At 55.4% G+C, this 17793-nt stretch overlaps 9 protein-coding genes across 9 annotated transcripts; 4 read left to right on the top strand and 5 right to left on the bottom strand.

The window, feature by feature from the left end:
• Positions 1-437: 437 nt before the first annotated feature.
• Positions 438-758, bottom strand: N657DRAFT_568390 (uncharacterized protein; the record flags this gene model as incomplete). Its single annotated transcript, XM_062788583.1, has 1 exon — positions 438-758. A coding segment is annotated over one exon (321 nt), but the record flags the coding sequence as incomplete, so codon positions are not given.
• Positions 759-1387: 629 nt separating this feature from the next.
• Positions 1388-1867, top strand: N657DRAFT_567194 (uncharacterized protein; the record flags this gene model as incomplete). The annotated part of the gene is made up of 1 exon (XM_062788491.1): positions 1388-1867. A coding segment is annotated over one exon (480 nt), but the record flags the coding sequence as incomplete, so codon positions are not given.
• A 934-nt stretch (positions 1868-2801) lies between these two features.
• Positions 2802-3686, top strand: N657DRAFT_654253 (uncharacterized protein; the record flags this gene model as incomplete). The annotated part of the gene is made up of 6 exons (XM_062794491.1): positions 2802-2819; positions 2978-3153; positions 3193-3366; positions 3416-3454; positions 3494-3578; positions 3612-3686. 6 exons carry the CDS (start codon positions 2802-2804, stop codon positions 3684-3686), a joined length of 567 nt encoding a protein of 188 aa, XP_062649425.1.
• Positions 3687-3912: 226 nt separating this feature from the next.
• Positions 3913-5038, top strand: N657DRAFT_273784 (uncharacterized protein). Its single transcript, XM_062786565.1, has 2 exons — positions 3913-4183; positions 4296-5038. The coding sequence occupies exons 1-2, from the start codon at positions 4012-4014 to the stop codon at positions 5000-5002; spliced, it is 879 nt and encodes a 292-aa protein (XP_062649424.1). The 5' UTR covers positions 3913-4011; the 3' UTR covers positions 5003-5038.
• On the bottom strand, positions 4830-6727 carry N657DRAFT_708579 (kynureninase 2; the record flags this gene model as incomplete). Its single annotated transcript, XM_062797406.1, has 3 exons — positions 4830-6076; positions 6140-6498; positions 6592-6727. Coding segments are annotated over 3 exons (1518 nt in total), but the record flags the coding sequence as incomplete, so codon positions are not given.
• A 1258-nt stretch (positions 6728-7985) lies between these two features.
• Positions 7986-8977, bottom strand: N657DRAFT_273736 (uncharacterized protein). Its single transcript, XM_062786563.1, has 2 exons — positions 8680-8977; positions 7986-8613 (listed from the first exon to the last, which is right to left on the bottom strand). The coding sequence occupies exons 1-2, from the start codon at positions 8846-8848 to the stop codon at positions 8252-8254; spliced, it is 531 nt and encodes a 176-aa protein (XP_062649422.1). The 5' UTR covers positions 8849-8977; the 3' UTR covers positions 7986-8251.
• Positions 8978-9047: 70 nt separating this feature from the next.
• N657DRAFT_273747 (uncharacterized protein) lies at positions 9048-9891 on the top strand. The gene has a single exon (XM_062786564.1). The coding sequence runs from the start codon at positions 9272-9274 to the stop codon at positions 9788-9790; it is 519 nt and encodes a 172-aa protein (XP_062649421.1). The 5' UTR covers positions 9048-9271; the 3' UTR covers positions 9791-9891.
• Positions 9892-9992: 101 nt separating this feature from the next.
• On the bottom strand, positions 9993-11408 carry N657DRAFT_678732 (uncharacterized protein; the record flags this gene model as incomplete). Its single annotated transcript, XM_062796103.1, has 1 exon — positions 9993-11408. One exon carries the CDS (start codon positions 11406-11408, stop codon positions 9993-9995), a length of 1416 nt encoding a protein of 471 aa, XP_062649420.1.
• Positions 11409-16625: 5217 nt separating this feature from the next.
• On the bottom strand, positions 16626-17597 carry N657DRAFT_654250 (uncharacterized protein; the record flags this gene model as incomplete). The annotated part of the gene is made up of 1 exon (XM_062794490.1): positions 16626-17597. One exon carries the CDS (start codon positions 17595-17597, stop codon positions 16626-16628), a length of 972 nt encoding a protein of 323 aa, XP_062649419.1.
• Positions 17598-17793: the final 196 nt, after the last annotated feature.

The following is a 17793-nucleotide window of genomic DNA, read 5'->3' as shown; positions in this document are numbered from 1 at the left end:
GAGTCCTCCAGAACGAGTGACTATATACTAGATGCATTTGGTTGCTCTCTCGTGCTCTCTAGAGCCACCTAGAGCCAATGCTCTATGGTGCTCTCGAGAGCCTCTTAAAGCGCCCTCTGATTGGCCTTGCACTGGTGCTCTCTCATGCTCCTGAGAGCTCTCTGGAGCACCTCTAGGACTCGTTCCGATTGGTCCTAAGTGATTGGCTCGGAACGTCCTACGTTCCCCACTGGCTTCTGTAAGTAAGCCGCCGTTGTTGACTCTCGTTGGTTCATTTGTGACAGGTTCGGTGAAGCTAAAAGGTTCATAATAAGTGTACAAGCAAATATCTCAATAGTAGGTGTAGCTAACTGCTTATATTGCTTACTGAGAAAGCTACCGTCATACCCGTAGGCATAAATATCGTAGACTATATATACCTCCTTCTCCCGTTGTCTTTAGAGAGCGCTAGGAGCGGAGGTCGCTCCTGTCGCTCCTATCGCTCCTAGATGGAGCGAAGATAGGACTTCGCGCTCCCTTCGTGATTGGCTATACCTATGTCCTAAATGATTAGCTCGGGACGCTCCCTTCACGCCCCTCCAGGTCTGCATACGGCTATATCCGTGACAAGAGACCTCTAACTGAATGAGAGCTACCTTGTGCATTGCAGACATTGTATCCTTAGTGAGCTGGTCTACAGCAGCCAACACCGAAGTCAGAGAGCTATTTTGATGATTGGCAATCCGAGTCTTAATGAGCGTTGACTGCACTTCGGCTTCTCGAGGGTTGTGTAGTGTCTAGAAGACCTGATATTATATAGTGCCTGCCCGTAAGATTAGGGGTATTAGTATATAAAGCTTGACATCCAATATAGGAACCACTCTCTTTAGATCATATAGCAAATGGCTAGCCCCAAGAAAGCCGCCCTGAATATTTCTCTCTATTATAGAGGCAAAGTAGGCCTCGACGATTAAGAGCTGGTATTTTCTCTTTGTCCACGCCGCCGTGTGGTCGTCGAAGTGCTTGATCCAATCTCGGCCTACCGTATTAGTTGTAACGGGCTGGGCCCGGTGTGAGCCTCGGCAACTCTCGGCCAACACCAAGACCCCTGATGAGGCTATTCCCACTCGCCCCACAGCACACCGAACCTTCTAGCAACGCGCTCAGACCAGCGCGCCTACGAGGATAAGTATGCTTGCGAGCTACCAGAGTCTGTCGTCTCTCCTTTTCTTCTCCAAGTTCAGTGTACTCATAGAGTCGTCATCAGCTAGTTGCAATATACTACCTGAGACCGTTACATTAGTAGTCTAGCCATTGTCGGTAGTTGCGATGCGCCAGTCGGCCGGGTGGTGCACTCGGTATACTAGTTGGCGAAGTGGTACTGTACGGCTAAGATAATGAATAGAGGGATAGCTCATCCGAGGGCATTCACCTTTCATATCACCATTGCCCATTCACGGTTGCTAGGTTAAGCCAGGTTTGCCTAGCTATAGCTATCCAAGGTCGCAACAACTATACTTACGAAGATAATGCCTATTATAAACCCAGTTTCGTCGAAGTTATAGATATCGTCATCTATAATACTATTGTAACGGGCTTGGCCCGTAAAGGCCTCGGCAAACTCTCGGCCAAGACTCGAGATTCGGTGGACTTCTATCTTGTTCGATATCGGCGCACAGGCCAAGGATGTGGAGGTATAAGACGGCAGGTATCTTGCATAGTGTTTCACTCTTTTTCTTTTTCTCTCTCCATTCGAGACAAACTCGTAGACTCGTCACTAGCTAGTTGCAATATACTCTTGGGACCGTTACAACTATACTTAATGTTCTGTACGAGGGCAAACCACTCAGCCATAACTTTTAGATCCTCGCACTTGGCCTCCTGGTAGTCGTATCTACGCGTAAAACGCGTATGGAGCTGTGGCTGGCGCTTGACGAAGTTGTGTGCCCAGAGCTTGCCAACAGAGGGCACGTTGCGTACGCATAGCAGTTGGTTGGCCATATCTTCCACACCACGCAATCTCAGTGGGAAAGCTCGCGCACATAGCTCAATAACGTATTAAACAATGGCATCATCTTCCAATTGAGTGAGCTTCTTCGAATCAGGCGTGGTGCCGCGTCGTGCAGGTTTGCCAGCGCGTCGCCGCGAAAGAGTCATACGATCAATATTGTAGATCTTAGCAGCAGCTCGTACACTTAGATTCTCGTTAATTTGGAGAGATTTAAGGGCCAAGTTTACCCTAGCTTCGTATAAGATGGCGGGCATAGTTGGTTATTGTCGAGTGTTATATGGTAGGTGGAGGGTCGCGTAGCGTCGAAAAGTGGCTCACTCGCTTATATAGCTAACTCGCTTATAATGTACGTTAATCAACTTGCGTAAGAAAGGTTTATCCTATTTATTTATTAGGGGTTGGGGTTTAATGGGGAGCGGGGAGGGGAGGAGGAAAAGGGGGAGGGTGGGGGGGGGGGGGGGGGGCAGCTGGCCCCTTCTATAAGGCGAATGCTATATCTGACACTTCAGCTCCTAGCTCGTTATGTCCTATATACTTGGGGAAAGGCTGCGATTGCTATAATTCCAAAACTGCTTTTGAAAAGTGCAACTCTCTAGCTAGCGAGGAAAGTGTATTCCTAGCGTTGTAGTAACAGCTTTTGCCCAGCGCTAGCGAGACTTCGACTGGTGTATCTTAGACTCTTTGCTTCTCTCTCCCGCTTCTTTGTCGACTCCGTTAAACGTTCTATCATTTCTGGTTATTCCGGGTTGGGAATATCTTCTGCCACGGTGTCTTCCGGTTGCTCCGTCGCATGTGTGCAGGTAGGTTTATCATGCAAGGTGCCAGATTTGTAACCAATCCCATCGGAGTGCGGCAACATCGCGTCAACTTGGACCCCTCTTTCTTCCCGTCTCACCTTACGATCATGCAGATACCCTTTACTCTTGACAACTCACCATCGGCCAAACGCTTCCCGCCATGAGACTCCTCAACACACGCTCTCTCTAGCTGGAAGAGTTCATCGGCGACTCGACGCCCGACTATGCTATGCTATCTCACACATGGGGAGAGGAGGAAGTCATTTTTCCCGACTTGGTCGACAGTGACTTCGCGAGGGTTCGCGCAAAAGCCGGCTTCGTCAAGGTTGAGGGCGCATGCGCCCTTGCCAGAAACCAAGAGTTCGAGTATATTTAGATCGACACATGTTGCATCAACAAGTCCAGTAGCGCCGAACTGTCCGAGTCCATCAACTCCTTGTACCGGTGGTACCGCGACTCGATCGTCTGCAACGCCTATCTCAGCGACGTCCACGCTGGTACTGAGACGCAACTCGAAAGCAGCAGGTGGTTCCAGAGGGGATGGACGCTGCAAGAGCTCATCGCTCCGCGAAAGGTCAAGTTCTACACTACAACCTAGGTCTGCATCGGCAAAAAGAAGGATCCGCAGCTGCTCTCCATTCATATCCCGGGCCAGTCAGGTTGACGAGTGTGTTCTCAGCCTTGCCCTTGACCTCGTTGATGCCAGCGTGGCTAAGAAGATGTACTGGGCTTCGAGACGGCGCACGACCCGAAGGGAGGACGAGGCTTACTGCTTGATGGGGCTTTTCAATGTCAACATGCCCCTCCGTTATGGTGAATGAGAGAAAGCATTCGCCCGCCTGCAGCAGGAAATCGCCAAAGTCACGGCCGACCAATTGATACTGGCATGGGTACTGTGATCCCTGCGATCCGCGGCACATTGACTACACCGATGACATCGTCACCAGGAGAATCTTGCCCTGTTTTGCTCCCTCCCAGAGGTGTTTCAGAAAGTCTGCGAATATTTCGCCGTTGCGTTTCGCGCATGTTGCGAGGACAATTCTGGGCCAACTTTGACGAGTGCCTCGACTACTTTCATGGCCATTATGGGGAGGAAAATGCCAGAAGACGACCGCGAGGTCGAGGTCATCCTCCACTACCAGATATGACCGATACCCGGGACGTTTCCGACCATTATCCTGCTCTGACACTTGGGCAACCCGCGGCATTTTACTCGGCTTCTGAATGACGGTGTTGTGTCTCAAACTTCTGTACACCTCGAAATCTCTTCTGGCCCATCCTGGGATTAATTGGATCGAGCACCTCATGAACCCCTCGGACTCGAGGGGGGCAAGGAGGACTCTACGGATGGCGCTTTACGAGTCATGGTTCAAAGCGCCCCCGATGGTAAGCACATGTATTGTACCCGAGCAGATACACAGCCTGTACCATTTCACCTGGCACACCCAGCTGTCATGCAATTATCCACATGTACAAACCACCGCACTAACAAGGGGTCCGAACTCTAGCAACGGTGTTTCAAGTTGAATACGTGACCTTCCTGCTCACGCTTCTTCACCTGAACGTTGGACCCCCCAAGTCTGGGCGGGCGAAGAAAGCCGCTGTCCAGGAACGGTTATTTGCCGGTCCATTACGCACGTTCTGGCTCCTGCCACAGACAATCGAGGGCTCGGCAGTTGCCCTTTCGATTGAAGAAAAGCAGCACCCCTCAGGAGATGGAATCGCGGTAACAACCAGGTCATATGGGATTCGCCTCACTGATGAGACTCGAGGGCCACGACTCAGGCGGACGGGAACCTGGCGTCCATATCACGGCAGGAGTGGCCCGTATTCGCGTGTCCAAGCCGCTACCAAGGACACGGAATTTGGGCGTAAGCGTCTTGAGACGGCCGTGGTGGCGTTTGGGTCCCGGAGGGACGAGTTTAGAATCCGGGGTTGGTGCTCACTCGCCAATGGTGACGTTGTTTCTGATCTAGAGAGTTACTACGCATCAAACCTAGATGTACCGATCCTAGACCCGAAAGGAGTCTCGTCGCTTGACCTCGGCAGCGGCTTCTTGCTCAAGGCATCAGTTGTGGAACCATATATCTCCGACGAGCCATTCATGCTAGTCGAGGTCTGGGTCGCTACGCTGGACAATGAGAACAAGGCGGTCGTCGACGGCGGGAAGGATGTGGTCAGTGAAGAGGGATGCGGTCATGGATGGGCGAGCTAGGAAGGAGTAGGGCTCATGACGGCAGGAGAAGGTTCTGATTGTTTCCATCGTTCAACTGGAGTTCCTGAGAGTTAGAGGTTTGCAATGGAAGGTATTTGCATACCTAGATGCAGCTTGGGAAATCTTTGCTTCTCGATGGTGCGGTCTATCAGGCTTCTTTGAGAGCTTCTTGAACACCTCCACGGACCCCCAGACATCCTGAAATCTGCAATACATGGGCACCGACGCCACACGGATCACATCCGGCTTCCTCACGTCAACCACCACCCCTCCCTCCGCGAGCCTCTCACTCACCTTCCCCAACAGCCCACTCCTCAGCAACAAACTCAACTGCAACCCCCTCTCCAACGGGTCCCCAGGCGTGATGATCCGAAACGCCGGCTGCACGTCCTCCCCCATCCCAACCTTGTCCTCGACCAAGCCATTCAAAAACCACTCAAAATACCCCGTCAACACAACCGCCGTATCCCTCAGCTCCCTCATACTCGTCCGCCGAAAAACCCCCAGCGCAGCCCGCACACACGCCAACTCCACGGCGCTGGGGTTCGACACCTGCCAGCCGTGCGCGCCCTCGGCGGGACGGAACTCCTTCTCCATGTTGAACCGCACGCTCTTGTCCGCGCCGTACCAACCCGCTAGACGATGTCTGTATCCCAATGAATCACTATCTGATGACGCAGGTGCAATGTGGTGGTGCCGCTCATACACCAACATCCCCGCGATCGCCCCCGGCCCAGAATTGAGGTACTTATACGTGCACCAAACAGCGAAATCGACGCTCCAGTCGTGCAGGGAGAGCTCCACGTTGCCGACGGCGTGGGCAAGGTCCCACCCGACCTGTGGGATGCCTGCGGCGTGGGCGAGGGCGGTGATACGCGGGATGTCGAACAGCTGGCCGGTGTAGTACTGGATTCCCGGCAGGACGAGGAGGGCGGTTTTGTCAGCGTGCTCGTCGATGACGCGGAGGATGTGTTCGGTGGAGATGGACATTGCTTGTGAGTTGTCGGGGTGGATTTCGATGAGGGAGGTGGAAGGCGAGAGGCCGTGCCATTGGAGATGGGAGGCTATTGCGTACTGCACGAGCATGCGGTTAGTATAATGACGACATTTGTAAGGTTGGAGGGAGTCAGAATGTACGGAATCGCTGGGAAAGGGCTTCCACTGGGCAATAATCTTGTGCTGCTTCTCGGTAGGGCGGTACAAGCTTGCCATCATCAGGTGCAGGTTCACAGTCAGCGTGTTCATATAGATGACCTCTCCGGGCGACGCGGCGCCAAGGAGGTCAAGCGATTGTTGCGCACAGTCGGCGGCCATGTCTTGCCAGGCTGTTAGAGGCGAGCTCTCCAGAGGAGTGAAGTGGCCGTTGACGCCGACAGAGACCCATGTCTCGAGCTTTGTCCGGGTGCATTTTGGCTGGGCGCCCAGCGAGTTGCCGACAAAGTATATGGACGGGGCGTCATCGTCCATGTCGCCGTTGCTTTGAGAAACGCCATACTCTTTTGCACTCTCGCCATTGGGCACCATTCGCTGCTTGTCTTCCCTAGAATGAGGGTTAGCGATATATTCTATGAACCAATGGGCATACGCACCTGGAATGCTGCCGTTGAGAGCCCTCTTCTTCAAAGAGGCCTTGGTGGGAATGTTGAAATCGCTCCGAATGGCTCGAGTTTGTCTTGGGCATCCAGCTGCCTCGCGAAGTCGATGGACTTTCGCGTCCGGAGGAAAATTCTGGCTTCTCGCCCGTCCGGAACGTCTTGAGCGAGAAGTTGATAATCGCAAGACATGGTGTAGAAAATCTATGTCTAGAGCGATGGAAGTTAATGCGGAATGTGATAATGTGTGGTGCAAAGTGATGAATGGATGTTTCAATCAGTTGACTGAGCATCAGACAAAACACCAACCAACATCCGTTTACATTCACAGTATTGTTAATTACTCCCGAGTCCGGTCTGGTCTTGCTCCGAGGCAGCTCCCGGGCGGGTCCACGGCAAACTCGGGGACCCCACTTTTCCGTGCTTCCGCCTGCTTCCGTGTTCGGTCTTCCGTCATCCGCTCTCCGTTCCGGCAAACCGGTCCCGAGTAAGTCCTCCACATCTTGCTCTCTAGCACCGAAACAGGAAAGTGGAAGTGCCCTGAGGGCCCGAAGTTCTTATTTTGGATCCACTTATTTCCGTTCATCAGGATATCGCCAAAGCCGTGTTCCGTCTTCACGGGGCTCCAAGGATAGATTGACCCGTGGTTCGCTGATCATGAAATTCTGCCTTGAATTACAATGCCGGCATCTTCGCGTATCTGGATAGTATCAGGCGATGTCCGGTGACCAGCATCAACACCGCAGGCAACGAGCGGAAGCTTGAACAACGTCTCCAGTTCCAACTCTCCGCAGATCGGATCATGGCTGGGAGAGTGACCGAACGCTGTTCTTATTGGTATAGATCATGTCACGGTTTGGCTTCAAATGATTATTTCATATCTTGTCTATGCCTGTAATACTTCAATCGCAGTTTTGGTCCTATCCACAGCCCATCCGTAGTTCCCTCTACCGTCGACTGTCTCCCTGGGAAAGCACTCAGCCTTGCCCGGGAAGGAGACAAGGCCGGCACATTGCCCTTGTCGTTGGAAGACTACGCAATCACTTCCAAATGGCTTTCTTCCGGAGGAGCCACCGCTCAGGAGGCTTCCACACCCCTCCTACGCTGCCTGGGAGACTTTGGTAGAGTCTCTCCCAACAGCCCTCGCAGAGCAAACCCTCCGACATCAAGTCGATCGCCTCCCTATTCTGTCAATAGACCACTTGACGACATAACAAGAATGGCGCCGAGCATGCGTCCTCCTGGGATTCCTCGCACACGGTTACATCTGGGGCGGTGACACAGCGGCCGAGGTACGTCCTTCTTCTCCAGCACTCGCCCACCCGCTCCACCGTCGTCAGCTAACTCCCCTCACCCAGATCCTCCCGCCCTCTATAACCTCCCCCTCCTAGCATTCTCCCACCACCTAGGCATCCCCCCTGTCGCAACCTACGCCAGCCTCAACCTCTGGAATTCTCCTCCGCCTCCCCCACCACCGACCCAACCGACCTCGACGCCCTCTAAGCCCTGCACACCTTCACGGGCGACGAGTCCCGGTTCTACTCGGTCTCAGCCGCCATGGAAGCCTAGGGCGCCTACCTCATCCCGATCATGCTCGACGCCTTATAAACCCTTTCCTCCTCCCCTTCTCAGTTGGACCAGTCCTCACCCTCTACCCTCAGCGCGGTAACGAACGCCCTAAACGGAATGACAACCTACATCCAAAAACTAGGACTCTTACTAGACCGCATGGACAACCACTGCGACCCACAAGTCTTTTACCACAGCATCCGTCCCTTCTTAGCAGGCAGCAAAGAATATGGCTGCTGCCGAGTTGCCGAGCGGCGTGTTTTTTTGACAAAGGGAAGGATGGGAAGGGGGAGTGGAGGCAGTTAAGGGGGGAATAGTAACGGGCAGAGCTCGCTGATTCAGATTCTGGATGTTGTGCTTGGGGTGGAGCATGCGGCTGGGGTGAATGCGAGTCCTGATTTGGGACGTGATCGGATGATGAGCTCTCACCAGGAGGTGAGGAATAACCACCTGCAGATCGTGGCCAGGTATATCATTATCCCGTCGCCGCAGCCGAATGGGAGTTAGGAGGCTAACCTGGTGACGGCCTCGTCAAGGCTGAAGGCGGCTTCGTCTGTCGTGAGGAGGGATACAGTGTCCAAGGGCGGAGCAGAGTTGACTCGGACCGGAGGGACTGCATTGCTGCCGTTTCTGAAGCTGTTATGGGTGGTGCCCCACATCCTTGGCAGACCGGGTTGCCCCACATCTGGTGCAGCGGTTACAGCCCTGCCCACCAGAGCCTATCACACATCCAGCATCACCACTGCATGAACCACCACCATTGATGATCACCATCTTCTGTTGTCTCTGGATCTCCATCAGAAGCAATCCAGGGACAAGACGTTCCGGGCTGATGGGTTCCATTTTCGATGACAGTACCTGGTAGCGGCCGGAAATGGAATGTACTACTAGGAAATTAGCATCGTATGCGACTGGGTGACCGTTGCTTGGGAAATCAGCATGTCAGGAGAGCAGACGCAGTGCCTTGCTACGAAAGAGGCTTAGCCGCTGCCTGCTGGTTCACCGTTGCACTGCAGGCCAAACATGACTCACTCACCGAAAGTCTCACCTGTCATGTCCCTCTTGATGCCCTCAACATTTCGCACAGCGGAAAACCACCGTCCACGGTATGCCAGCGCCATTGTTTCAGCCGCTCAAGGTGATCGGCACCGAGAACCCCGCCGTGCCCTACACTGACCGCCAAGCCGTGCGGGTGGTGGCCTTCAACGCCAGAGGCGAAGTGGCCATCCTCTACGCCAAGCGAGAAAACTACTACAAGCTTCCAGGAGGCGGGCTCGAGCCCGGCGAAGACCACGAGACAGCTGCCAAGCGCGAGTTCCAGGAGGAGACAGGCGGCCTCATCAAGCTCCGCGGGAACGGCTGCATCGCCGCCACCAAAGAGTTCCGCTTCTCTCAATGCCAAGTGTCGTACTGCTACGTTGCCGACCTGGTGGACGACAGCGGGGAGCCCGCGCTGACTGAGGAAGAAATCGACGACGGTCTTGGACACCTGTGGATGCCGGTGGAGGAGGCGAAGAGGGTGATAGCCGCGGCAGAGCCAACTTCCGACTTTGGGAGGTCCGTCAAAGGGCGAGATATCTATTTGCTAGATCAGGCGACAAAGGGAGTCGGAGCAGATAATGGATAGCGTGTCACGGTTAGAGAGGAAGGAACGTCGGAGTCAACCTGGAAGTTTCTAGCATACCATGGCAATTCCCGGCTGGAAGCCTGGGATGGCACGCCATTCGGTCGCCAGAGAAGCTTCAGTACCGTCAGCACTGTTCATCATCCCCGCAATTCTGCTCCTCGCTGTTGCAAAGAGCTTCATGATCCTCCCCTGACTACCTTAATCACAACTCGAAGCCACCAAGCTCCTCCTCCGAATCCTCATCTGTCCCAAATTCGATCTGATCGATCCACTCGCAAAAGCTGACCTTGGCGAGTTCCGCGTCAAAAAAGGCCAGATCCGTGGCAGGGACGAGCGGGTGCGAGCCGTGAGGGCCGTGCAGTCCGTCCACCAGTCTTAATCTCCCAGACGGGCCGTAGAGCGCCTTGAACTCGAGGCGGTGCAGCTTCATACTGTCCCGAAAGAAGTCCCAGATTCCTCTCCAGGCTCGTTTGCCCGCCGCGTCCGCATCCTCCACGCCGGTCCCCTGGGCGTCGGCACAGTAGAGTCTGACTGTCCAGAACTTGAACCATCTCAGTGTCGGCGAGGCGCTGAGAAGGAACTGCTTGAGTTGCTGCGGGCTGGTTTCGATGTCCCACAGCGTAAGCCTCGACAAGTTGGCGAATCGGACACGTTGGGCTGCCCACTCGAAGTGGCGCGCTTTTCCGCCGAAGCCGAATATCGAGAAGCTGAGTATTTCGATAGATGGCGACGCTTTCGCCATGATATTGAGCGTGGCCTGAAGTGTCTTGTCCGACGGGGTAGGTGTGGCCCAATCCGGGTCAGGTAGGCTAGGGTCACGGAGGCTAGGGTCACGGATGCAGAGATGTAGGGCTTTCAGATCGGCTAGGCTGCAGAAGACCGAGTCCCATTGTGCGTCAGAGAGCTCGATACCATCCAGATCCAGACCGAAGCAGGATGAGCCGCCGCAGGTGTCCAGGCTGTCAATCTTCTTGTGCGAGGTTACTAGCGCCATCAACATGTTCGAGAACACGCGGCCCGGGGCACTGACGAAGCCTTGGAAAGTTCGGCCCGCGAGCCACGGCAAGGCTGGTTCGCGACCGGTGGCTGCGCAAAGTGCGTTGTATCCCATGCCCTCTTTGATCAAGTCCAAACGGAGCCGATAATCGGTGTGGTGCAGGCGGTGCCGCAACCCGACAGACTTGAGGTTTGGCAGCCGCTGAAAAGCATCTTCGAGGGCACGCCTTAAGTCAACCGACAGGATAATACTAAGATGGTCCTCTACCGCGGCCTTATAAACAACGTCTTGAACGTGGCGGCGGTACGCGGCTTGGGGATCTCTGGCTGGGAAAATGTGCTTTGGTTCATTATAGTCGCCTCCAAATAGGGCCGGCGTGATCCATAATTCGCGCACCCGGGTGCCAAGGACAGGGTGAGCGGCGATGTCGTTCAGGAGAGCCAGATTGTGGCTCGTAACCAGAAGGTGGAGGCTGGCGAAGAAGCGGTTGGCGAAGTGATCGAAACACTTGGCAGACACGTCCCTTGACGACAGGCGCAGGGCAAATATATCAAGCGGCTCCAAATGAGTGCATATTATCCCGCTCACCAGCTCAGTTGGCAAGCGATTGACTGGCGCCATGAATGCTTGGCGGCAACGGTGATGAGATGTGGACTCTTGGAGTCGAACATAGCGGTGATTTGTATGGAGACTGCGCACATGGTGCCAATGGTTAATGTTGCTCGCTCAGGCTGCGAAAAGTCATTGGTCGCTGTCAAGCACACTAAATAAGGTTAGGCACCGTCATAGTAGCCTGCGGGGTAAGTCGCAATAATTGAGCAGTTCGATGATTATATCGAGTTATACCTCAAAGGCAAGGCTAAGTGGGAGTTAAGCCCCTACTTCCGTAAGACCTACTTTACTCTTATTAACACCTCGTTAGAACTGCTAGCCTATTTGTAGAGGTAGTATTACGACCCTACTATAGAGCAGAAGGCACTTGATGTGATGGGCTGAGCCCATATGGCCTCGGCAACCCTCGGCCGTGGTATTATGATAACGTCATCCTGAAGCAGGCAGTGTCTGTGTGTTCCGGAGCATATAAGAGCTGCCCTCTCTTCCTGTCATCTGGTTCTCTCTTTTCTTCTTCTTTCTCCATTCGAGGCAACTTGTTGGGTTGTTCCCCGGTTGTTTGCATTTTCTTCTTGGGCCGTTTCCAGTTGTTGCTTCTGCTGGGGTTGCTTTGTGGCTCGGCGTTCATTTTTCATGCCCTATCGTCGTCTTTATCTTTTGTTGCCCCCTTTCTGGTGGAGGAACATGAGTGGCCTCGCTGTTTGTTTGGTTTGCTTTGTCCTCTTTGGAGGCAATGTCTTTTTCGCTTCTTTCTTTTGTTCCTGAGGTGTTTGTTGGCGGTGCCTGTGCTGGGCTGCCTTTTTTCGTCCCTCCGTTGTCGATTTCGAGGCTCGTCATTGTGGTTTTTGCGTGGCTGTGCATGCTTGACTTCCTCGTCGGGTAGTCTCGATTGCGCTTGCCCTTCCGAGAGAGGTGCTACAGTTGTCGCCCGGCGTGGGTTCTTGGCGGTGCGGTGGAGGGGGTTGCTGCTGTGTGGGGGCTCTTTTTGCCAGTTTGGTGGGCTGTCGGGTCTGCGGTAGGTTTTGGGGCTTGTGGGGCGGCTTTCGCGGTGTCGTGGGACGCTGGCGTTGGGCGTTGGTGGGGGGGGCCTTTGGGGCGTTTCGGGTTTGCTGGTCGGAGGGGGGGTTGCTAGCGTTGCGGTTTGGTCTCGTGCTGGGGCGGTAGCCCTGGGCGGGGTGGTGTGGTGTCGTGTGGCTAGGCCTGTTGGCTTGTGCCTCTTGCGGGTGGCGTCTGGTGCAATTGTTACGGTCGGGTGGCCTAGCTGTCCGGTGTGGCGGTCTGGTGCTGCGTGTCTTCCTGTTTTTGCCTATGGGGCGGTTTTGTGTCTTTTGTTGGGTGGTGTGTGGGATGGTCCGTCTTTTGTCTCTGAGGGCTGCGGAGGCTGATGCTGCTTTCTCGGGGGGTGCCCACCGCCTTTTCGTGTTGGGCGTGTTGCCTGTTGTGGTTTACGTTGGCCGCGTTTGGCTGTATTCTTACGGTTCTGGGTGCGTGTGCTGGCTGACTAGGGCGTGGTTGCTTGGGGGCTTTTGCTTTCTGGGCGCTGTTTTCAGCGTGGCAGTTGCCTTGGCATGTGCCGCCGCGAGTCTTCCCCCGGTCCGCGTTCGCTCCTCTGTGGCTGGCGTTCGGTGGCCATCCCTGCGCTGGCGGGTCCTTGTCCCTTGGGCCTCTTGAGGATCCGGTTGGCCGTGCGGTTTTGGTCCTGGTTGTGGGCATTTCGTGCGTGGCCGCTGGGGTTCGGTTCGTCTGTGTGGAGCCCTTTCTGGTGTCGGTGGTCGCGCCTTTGGCCCCTCGTCTGCTGGGTGCGCTCTGGCTGGCCCTGGTGGGTGCTGCCGCGTTTGGGGATGACGCTTCGGTGGTTCTCGTCGTTGTCAGTTGGTGTGCGCAGCTCTGCGTGGTTGGGATGGGCGGCCTTGTGGTGGCGGTTCTTTTGCTGGGTTCGCTGGAGGTAGTGTCATCCTCTTGCGTTGTTGTTGCTCGTTGGGGAGGGCAGACTCCCTATCGTGTCGCTTTCCCGGCCTTCGTCCGTGCCTTTGTGGGTTTGCCTGGTTTCGTTTGCGCTCGGCTTCCCCCCATGGTCGCTCCTGGATCCGTGGGCGCTCGGCGCCCTTGGACCGCTGTTGTGGCCGCCGCTGCTAGGCACTATCCTGCCCGTCTCTTGGTTGAGGGGCTTCTGGCCGCACTGGGCCAGTTTGGTCGTGTTGTTGTGGTTATCAGCGGCGTTGTATTTGGCGCTGGTGTTTGGAGTCGCGTCGGCGTCGTCTAGGGCGGGATGTGCTTGGTCTGTGTTGTGCTTCCCGTTGTGGCGGGTGGGTTTGCTGCCGTCTTCCTGGGCCTGGGGTGGTACGGCTCTGGCGGATCGCTGCTTGAGCGGGTCGGCGTGTTCTTTGTGGCTGTTGTTGGGGGCGGTGCCGGGGGTGTCGGTTTCGATGTTTGTGAGACGGTGCGGCGTGGCTTGGTGTGCTTTTTGGCGTTAGTGCGTCCTTTGTTTGCGGGACTTCCTGTGTTTTTTTGGTTTTTTGGTGTTGTGGCTTTAGTTGTTTGTTTGTTTGGGGTGGCGCGGGCTGCTGCGGTTTGGTTGTGTTTCGTTGTTTGTGATGGCTCTTTTTGCACGCGTGTTTTCTTGGATGCTTGGCGGCTCGGGGATGGTGCGTTTCGTTATGTCTGGGTGTGACCGCTTGTTTGGGCCTGTGGGGTTGGTCGCCTTCTCTGGTGGCTGGTCGCGGGCCTGTCCATGTCCGTGGACCCTCTTCTCTTTTTTTTTGGTTGTTGTCGGGTTGCATTGTTAGGGTCTTCGCCGGTTTGTCGTGGTGCCCCGGATCGTTGTCTGTGGCTCCCGGTCATCTGGCAGTTTGTGTTGGTTCGTGGTCTTGTGCGATGTGTCTTTCGTTGCTCATTTTGTCTTCTTCTTTTGTTTCTGTTCTTCGTTTCTCGTTCGTTCGACGCGCTTGGGGGGCGTTGAGCTCCGCCTCCCGGCCTGGTTTGGACTGTCCGCCGCAGTTCGGTTTCGGCGGCAGGGTCTTTCGTCTTCTTTGGGTGTGGCGTGTCTGGCTCTCGGGTATCTTCTTGAGGCTGTGGGGAGGTTCCTGGATCTGGATGGATTCCGCCGGGTTTTCAGCCCTGGGTTTCTGCCTGTCTTCTCTTCTAGGGTTGCTCCCCTTGGCGTAGATGGCTTTGTTGTCTTCTTCCTCTGGGCTTCGCTGTCTTGTGTCGTTTGTTGTGGTGTTTTATTCGGGTGGTTAGTCTTGCCGTCGATTTTCAGGGTTTTGGGGTTTGGTGCTGTTCCGATCCTCGGACGTTGACTCTGTCTGTTCAGGTCTCCTTTTCGCCTAGTTGGTCACTTCCTGCTCTGCTCCCTTCCTTTCTATGCCCTTTTTCATTCTCCCGCGCCTTGATCTCGTGCTTCTTGTGGGGCTCTTCGCTGGTCTTCGTTCATCTGTTCTGCTTTCTGCCGCTCTCTTCTCGTTTTGTGGCCTCGCTCGCGTCGGTTTGGCTCCGTGTGCGCCGTGTTGTTTCCTTGTCGCCCGCAGCGTCCTTTCTTGTTTCCTCGTCAGTTGCTTTTGGGGGGATGTTATGGGCTTCATCGGCCATCTTTGCGACTCGGGGGTCTTCGCGTTTTCTGTCCCCCCCGTCCTTGCTGGGGTCTTCGTTTGGTGTGGGGTGTGTCTGCTCCTTTTCGTGGAGCCCTGGATCTCTTCCTTGCACGGTTTTTGCCGCTTTCGGTGTGCTGCTAGTCGTGCGGTTGCGTTTTGGGTGGCTGGGTTGGTCGTCGTCGTCCTTGTCCGCGTTCTCGTTGTTTCGGGCGGTCTGAGCTGCCAGGCTCCGTCGAGGGTCTGGGTCACGCTCTCGGTCTTGCTGTTCGCGTCGACCCTCTTCCCTCTTTTTTGCGTCTCCTGCTCCCTTCCGTCCTCTTTTCTTGGCGGGGATGGCTTTGATCGGTGAGCGTCCTTGTTCGGGCTGGTCGTGGTGGGGGCCGGTGTTCTGCTGCTGTCGTACTGCGGGATGGTGGGCGGTGGCTGCGTGGTGTGTAGGTGAGTCCGCGTTGTTGTGGGCGTGTTGGTGGTGGTTGTGGGGTTCGGGTTTGTTATGTGGTTGGTGGTGGCTCGGGGCTGGGGGAGTTTTTTGTTCGCGCTTGGGGTGTTGGCGGTTGTGGAGCGGTTTGTTGTGGGGTTTGTCGTGTTTGTTTCTGGGCCTGAGGGGGTTTTTCTTGGCGCGTTGGTTGTTTGGGGGTTGATTGTGGCCTTGGTCCATGTTGTGACGTTTTTCGGGGTGTTGTTTGGTGGGGCGGTTGGGTTGGATCGGTGTCCCGTTGTTCTTTTTGAGGCGGTTGTCGTCGTGGGGGCCGGGTGGTTTGTTTGTTGGCGGCTGAAGGGGGTTCAGTGTAGTCGCAAGCAGGTGGCGCCTATGTTGAGGGAGGCGATGCGAGAGTCATCAAAGTTGTAAGGGGGTTTGCTTTCGAGGGAATCACGGAGTATAGCAGCCAAGAAATAATACTCTCCGATTGACCACGTTCCCACCAACTGGGTATTTTCAATGGGCCCTTCGCCATCATGGCAGCCTTTGTAATGTTTACACATAAATGTCTTACTGTTGCAATCTGCCTACAAGCCGACTTTCTTCGCAGTGCTTCTCTCAACGTACAATCGGAACAGTCGTGCTTAATGTCCTCATCGGCGTGAACGACCCTGTCCGGTCAACATTTTCTGGCTCAATTTCCAACGCTGCTTCCGTTGCTCAAGCCATGGCGGATGATTCTTCACCAAAAACGGGAATGGGGGGAAAGCGAGGGAGGCCGTGAGCCATCCCGCAGTGACACCGTCGAGAACATCAGTCCCCTTGCCCGCTGGCTGTCCTGGGCACCAATATGACACACGTGGGCATAGAACTAATATTCGCCCAACCCTTGGCCTATGGCGCATGCTCAACACGAAGCAGCAGACGCGATCGACTCGGCAGAGGTGATTGATGCCAGCCGAGGATGCAAGACTCCCCTGAGCACCTTATGCTCTACCACTCGCGAGCTGCGGACAAACGAGGTGTCGATGATGCACCCGGAGGCGTTGATGGTACCGCCAGGTAAGCCGAGTCCAGAAGTGAGAGTGGCTTGAATACCTAGCCGATTCGGGGCAACGCCAGCAAATTGAAAATCTCTGAACTCCTCTCTTGCAGGGTGTAAAGTCGGATCCCGAGAATGGAGAGCGGCTCGGTGGTCCGCAGCCAGAGTGGGTGCTAGTCATGGGTTGGCCGCGCCGGTAATGACGAGTTGAGACGAGCTGCTTTCGAAGCGTTAGCGGCCCTCAATGAATTCGTTTTCGACAGGCTTTTCTGCAGCATGTCCCTCCAAAACGACTCCAAATCCAAATCATCTCTCCGAGGTTCGGTCAGCAATTGAACCACGATGGTGCTCCCCGTCCGTGGCACACCAAAGCCCATCTGCCTGCCCTGCTCGTCCACCATCTCCACCTCCTGATGCGACCCCCCAACCAAGCCGAGATTGACACACACCCAGCCCGTGCTGATACCGTCGTCTCCGCCGCGCATGACCCCAGAGTTTCCCAACAGCTTCGCCTTGCGGGCAAGACGCCTGAGCTTGATCTTGAGCTCGTTCCGACCGAGCAGCCCATCTGCAGTGGCGGCGATGCCGCGGCCGCGCAGCCATCGAACAAGTCGATCTGCCGAAACGTGAAGATGGCGCTCACTGCGGGCTGTCCCAAAAAGCATCAACAAATCCGGTCCAAGCGCCGGCGGCGGATCCATCTCGCGCAGGTCGAGCAGCGACAGGTCGTCCAAGCCTAGTTCGTCGGCCACATATTTGAGGAGCGGCTCCATCAGCTTGGGGGCGCCATCGGGGACCTCTGGTAGCGGCGCCGGTTCATGGATTAGTGTCGGGTGTCTCGGTGGCTCGACTTGGAGATACCAGGGTACATCTGACGAGGTGGTCTGAGAGGATGCATCGGCGTCTTGATCATCATCGTCCCGCTGCTGCTTTGCGCTTTCTTCGAGCGCCGGGCTTCCGAACCAACGCGGGGTAGGCCGGAAAGTTGAGAATGCCGCGGCGGCAGTCGGGGCGAAACGTCTGCTTTTCGAAATCGTCACTGACTCGCGACCCTGGACGTCTGCAAAGTTGCCAATGAACAGCCGCAGGGTCGACGCACTGCAGGTGGAGCAGCGGACAGCCCGCAGCGTGGAAGCAGACGCCATCGCTGCAGCAGACATGTCTAGTTCAAGAGGGGGGATGTTGCAGGGCTGAGGTTGGAGAGTCGGTTGACCGAGAACGACGACTGCAGTCAAATGGACTGGCAAATGGGGATCAATTTTCTGACTTTGCAGCTCGATGCACCAGCATAGGCATGTGGAAGTCTTGGCGACCACCGCTGCGGGTCCGCGGGAACTTGAG

This window comes from Parathielavia appendiculata (assembly GCF_033297405.1).
Source record: "Parathielavia appendiculata strain CBS 731.68 unplaced genomic scaffold N657scaffold_3, whole genome shotgun sequence".
In the NCBI taxonomy this organism is placed as follows: domain Eukaryota; kingdom Fungi; phylum Ascomycota; class Sordariomycetes; order Sordariales; family Chaetomiaceae; genus Parathielavia; species Parathielavia appendiculata.
This window is presented reverse-complemented; position numbering and strand designations above follow the sequence as displayed.

Excerpts from the sequence above, each read along its gene's own strand:
- N657DRAFT_273784 (XM_062786565.1), top strand. The coding sequence starts at position 4,012 with ATGACGGTGTTGTGTCTCAAACTTCTGTACACCTCGAAATCTCTTCTG. Across the intron at positions 4,184-4,295 it reads GCCCCCGATGGTAAGCACAT|CAACGGTGTTTCAAGTTGAA; the intron begins GTATTGTACCCG and ends TCCGAACTCTAG.
- N657DRAFT_273747 (XM_062786564.1), top strand. The coding sequence starts at position 9,272 with ATGCCAGCGCCATTGTTTCAGCCGCTCAAGGTGATCGGCACCGAGAAC.
- N657DRAFT_273736 (XM_062786563.1), bottom strand. The coding sequence starts at position 8,848 with ATGTGGGGCAACCCGGTCTGCCAAGGATGTGGGGCACCACCCATAACA. Across the intron at positions 8,614-8,679 it reads CTTGACGAGGCCGTCACCAG|GTGGTTATTCCTCACCTCCT; the intron begins GTTAGCCTCCTA and ends CACGATCTGCAG.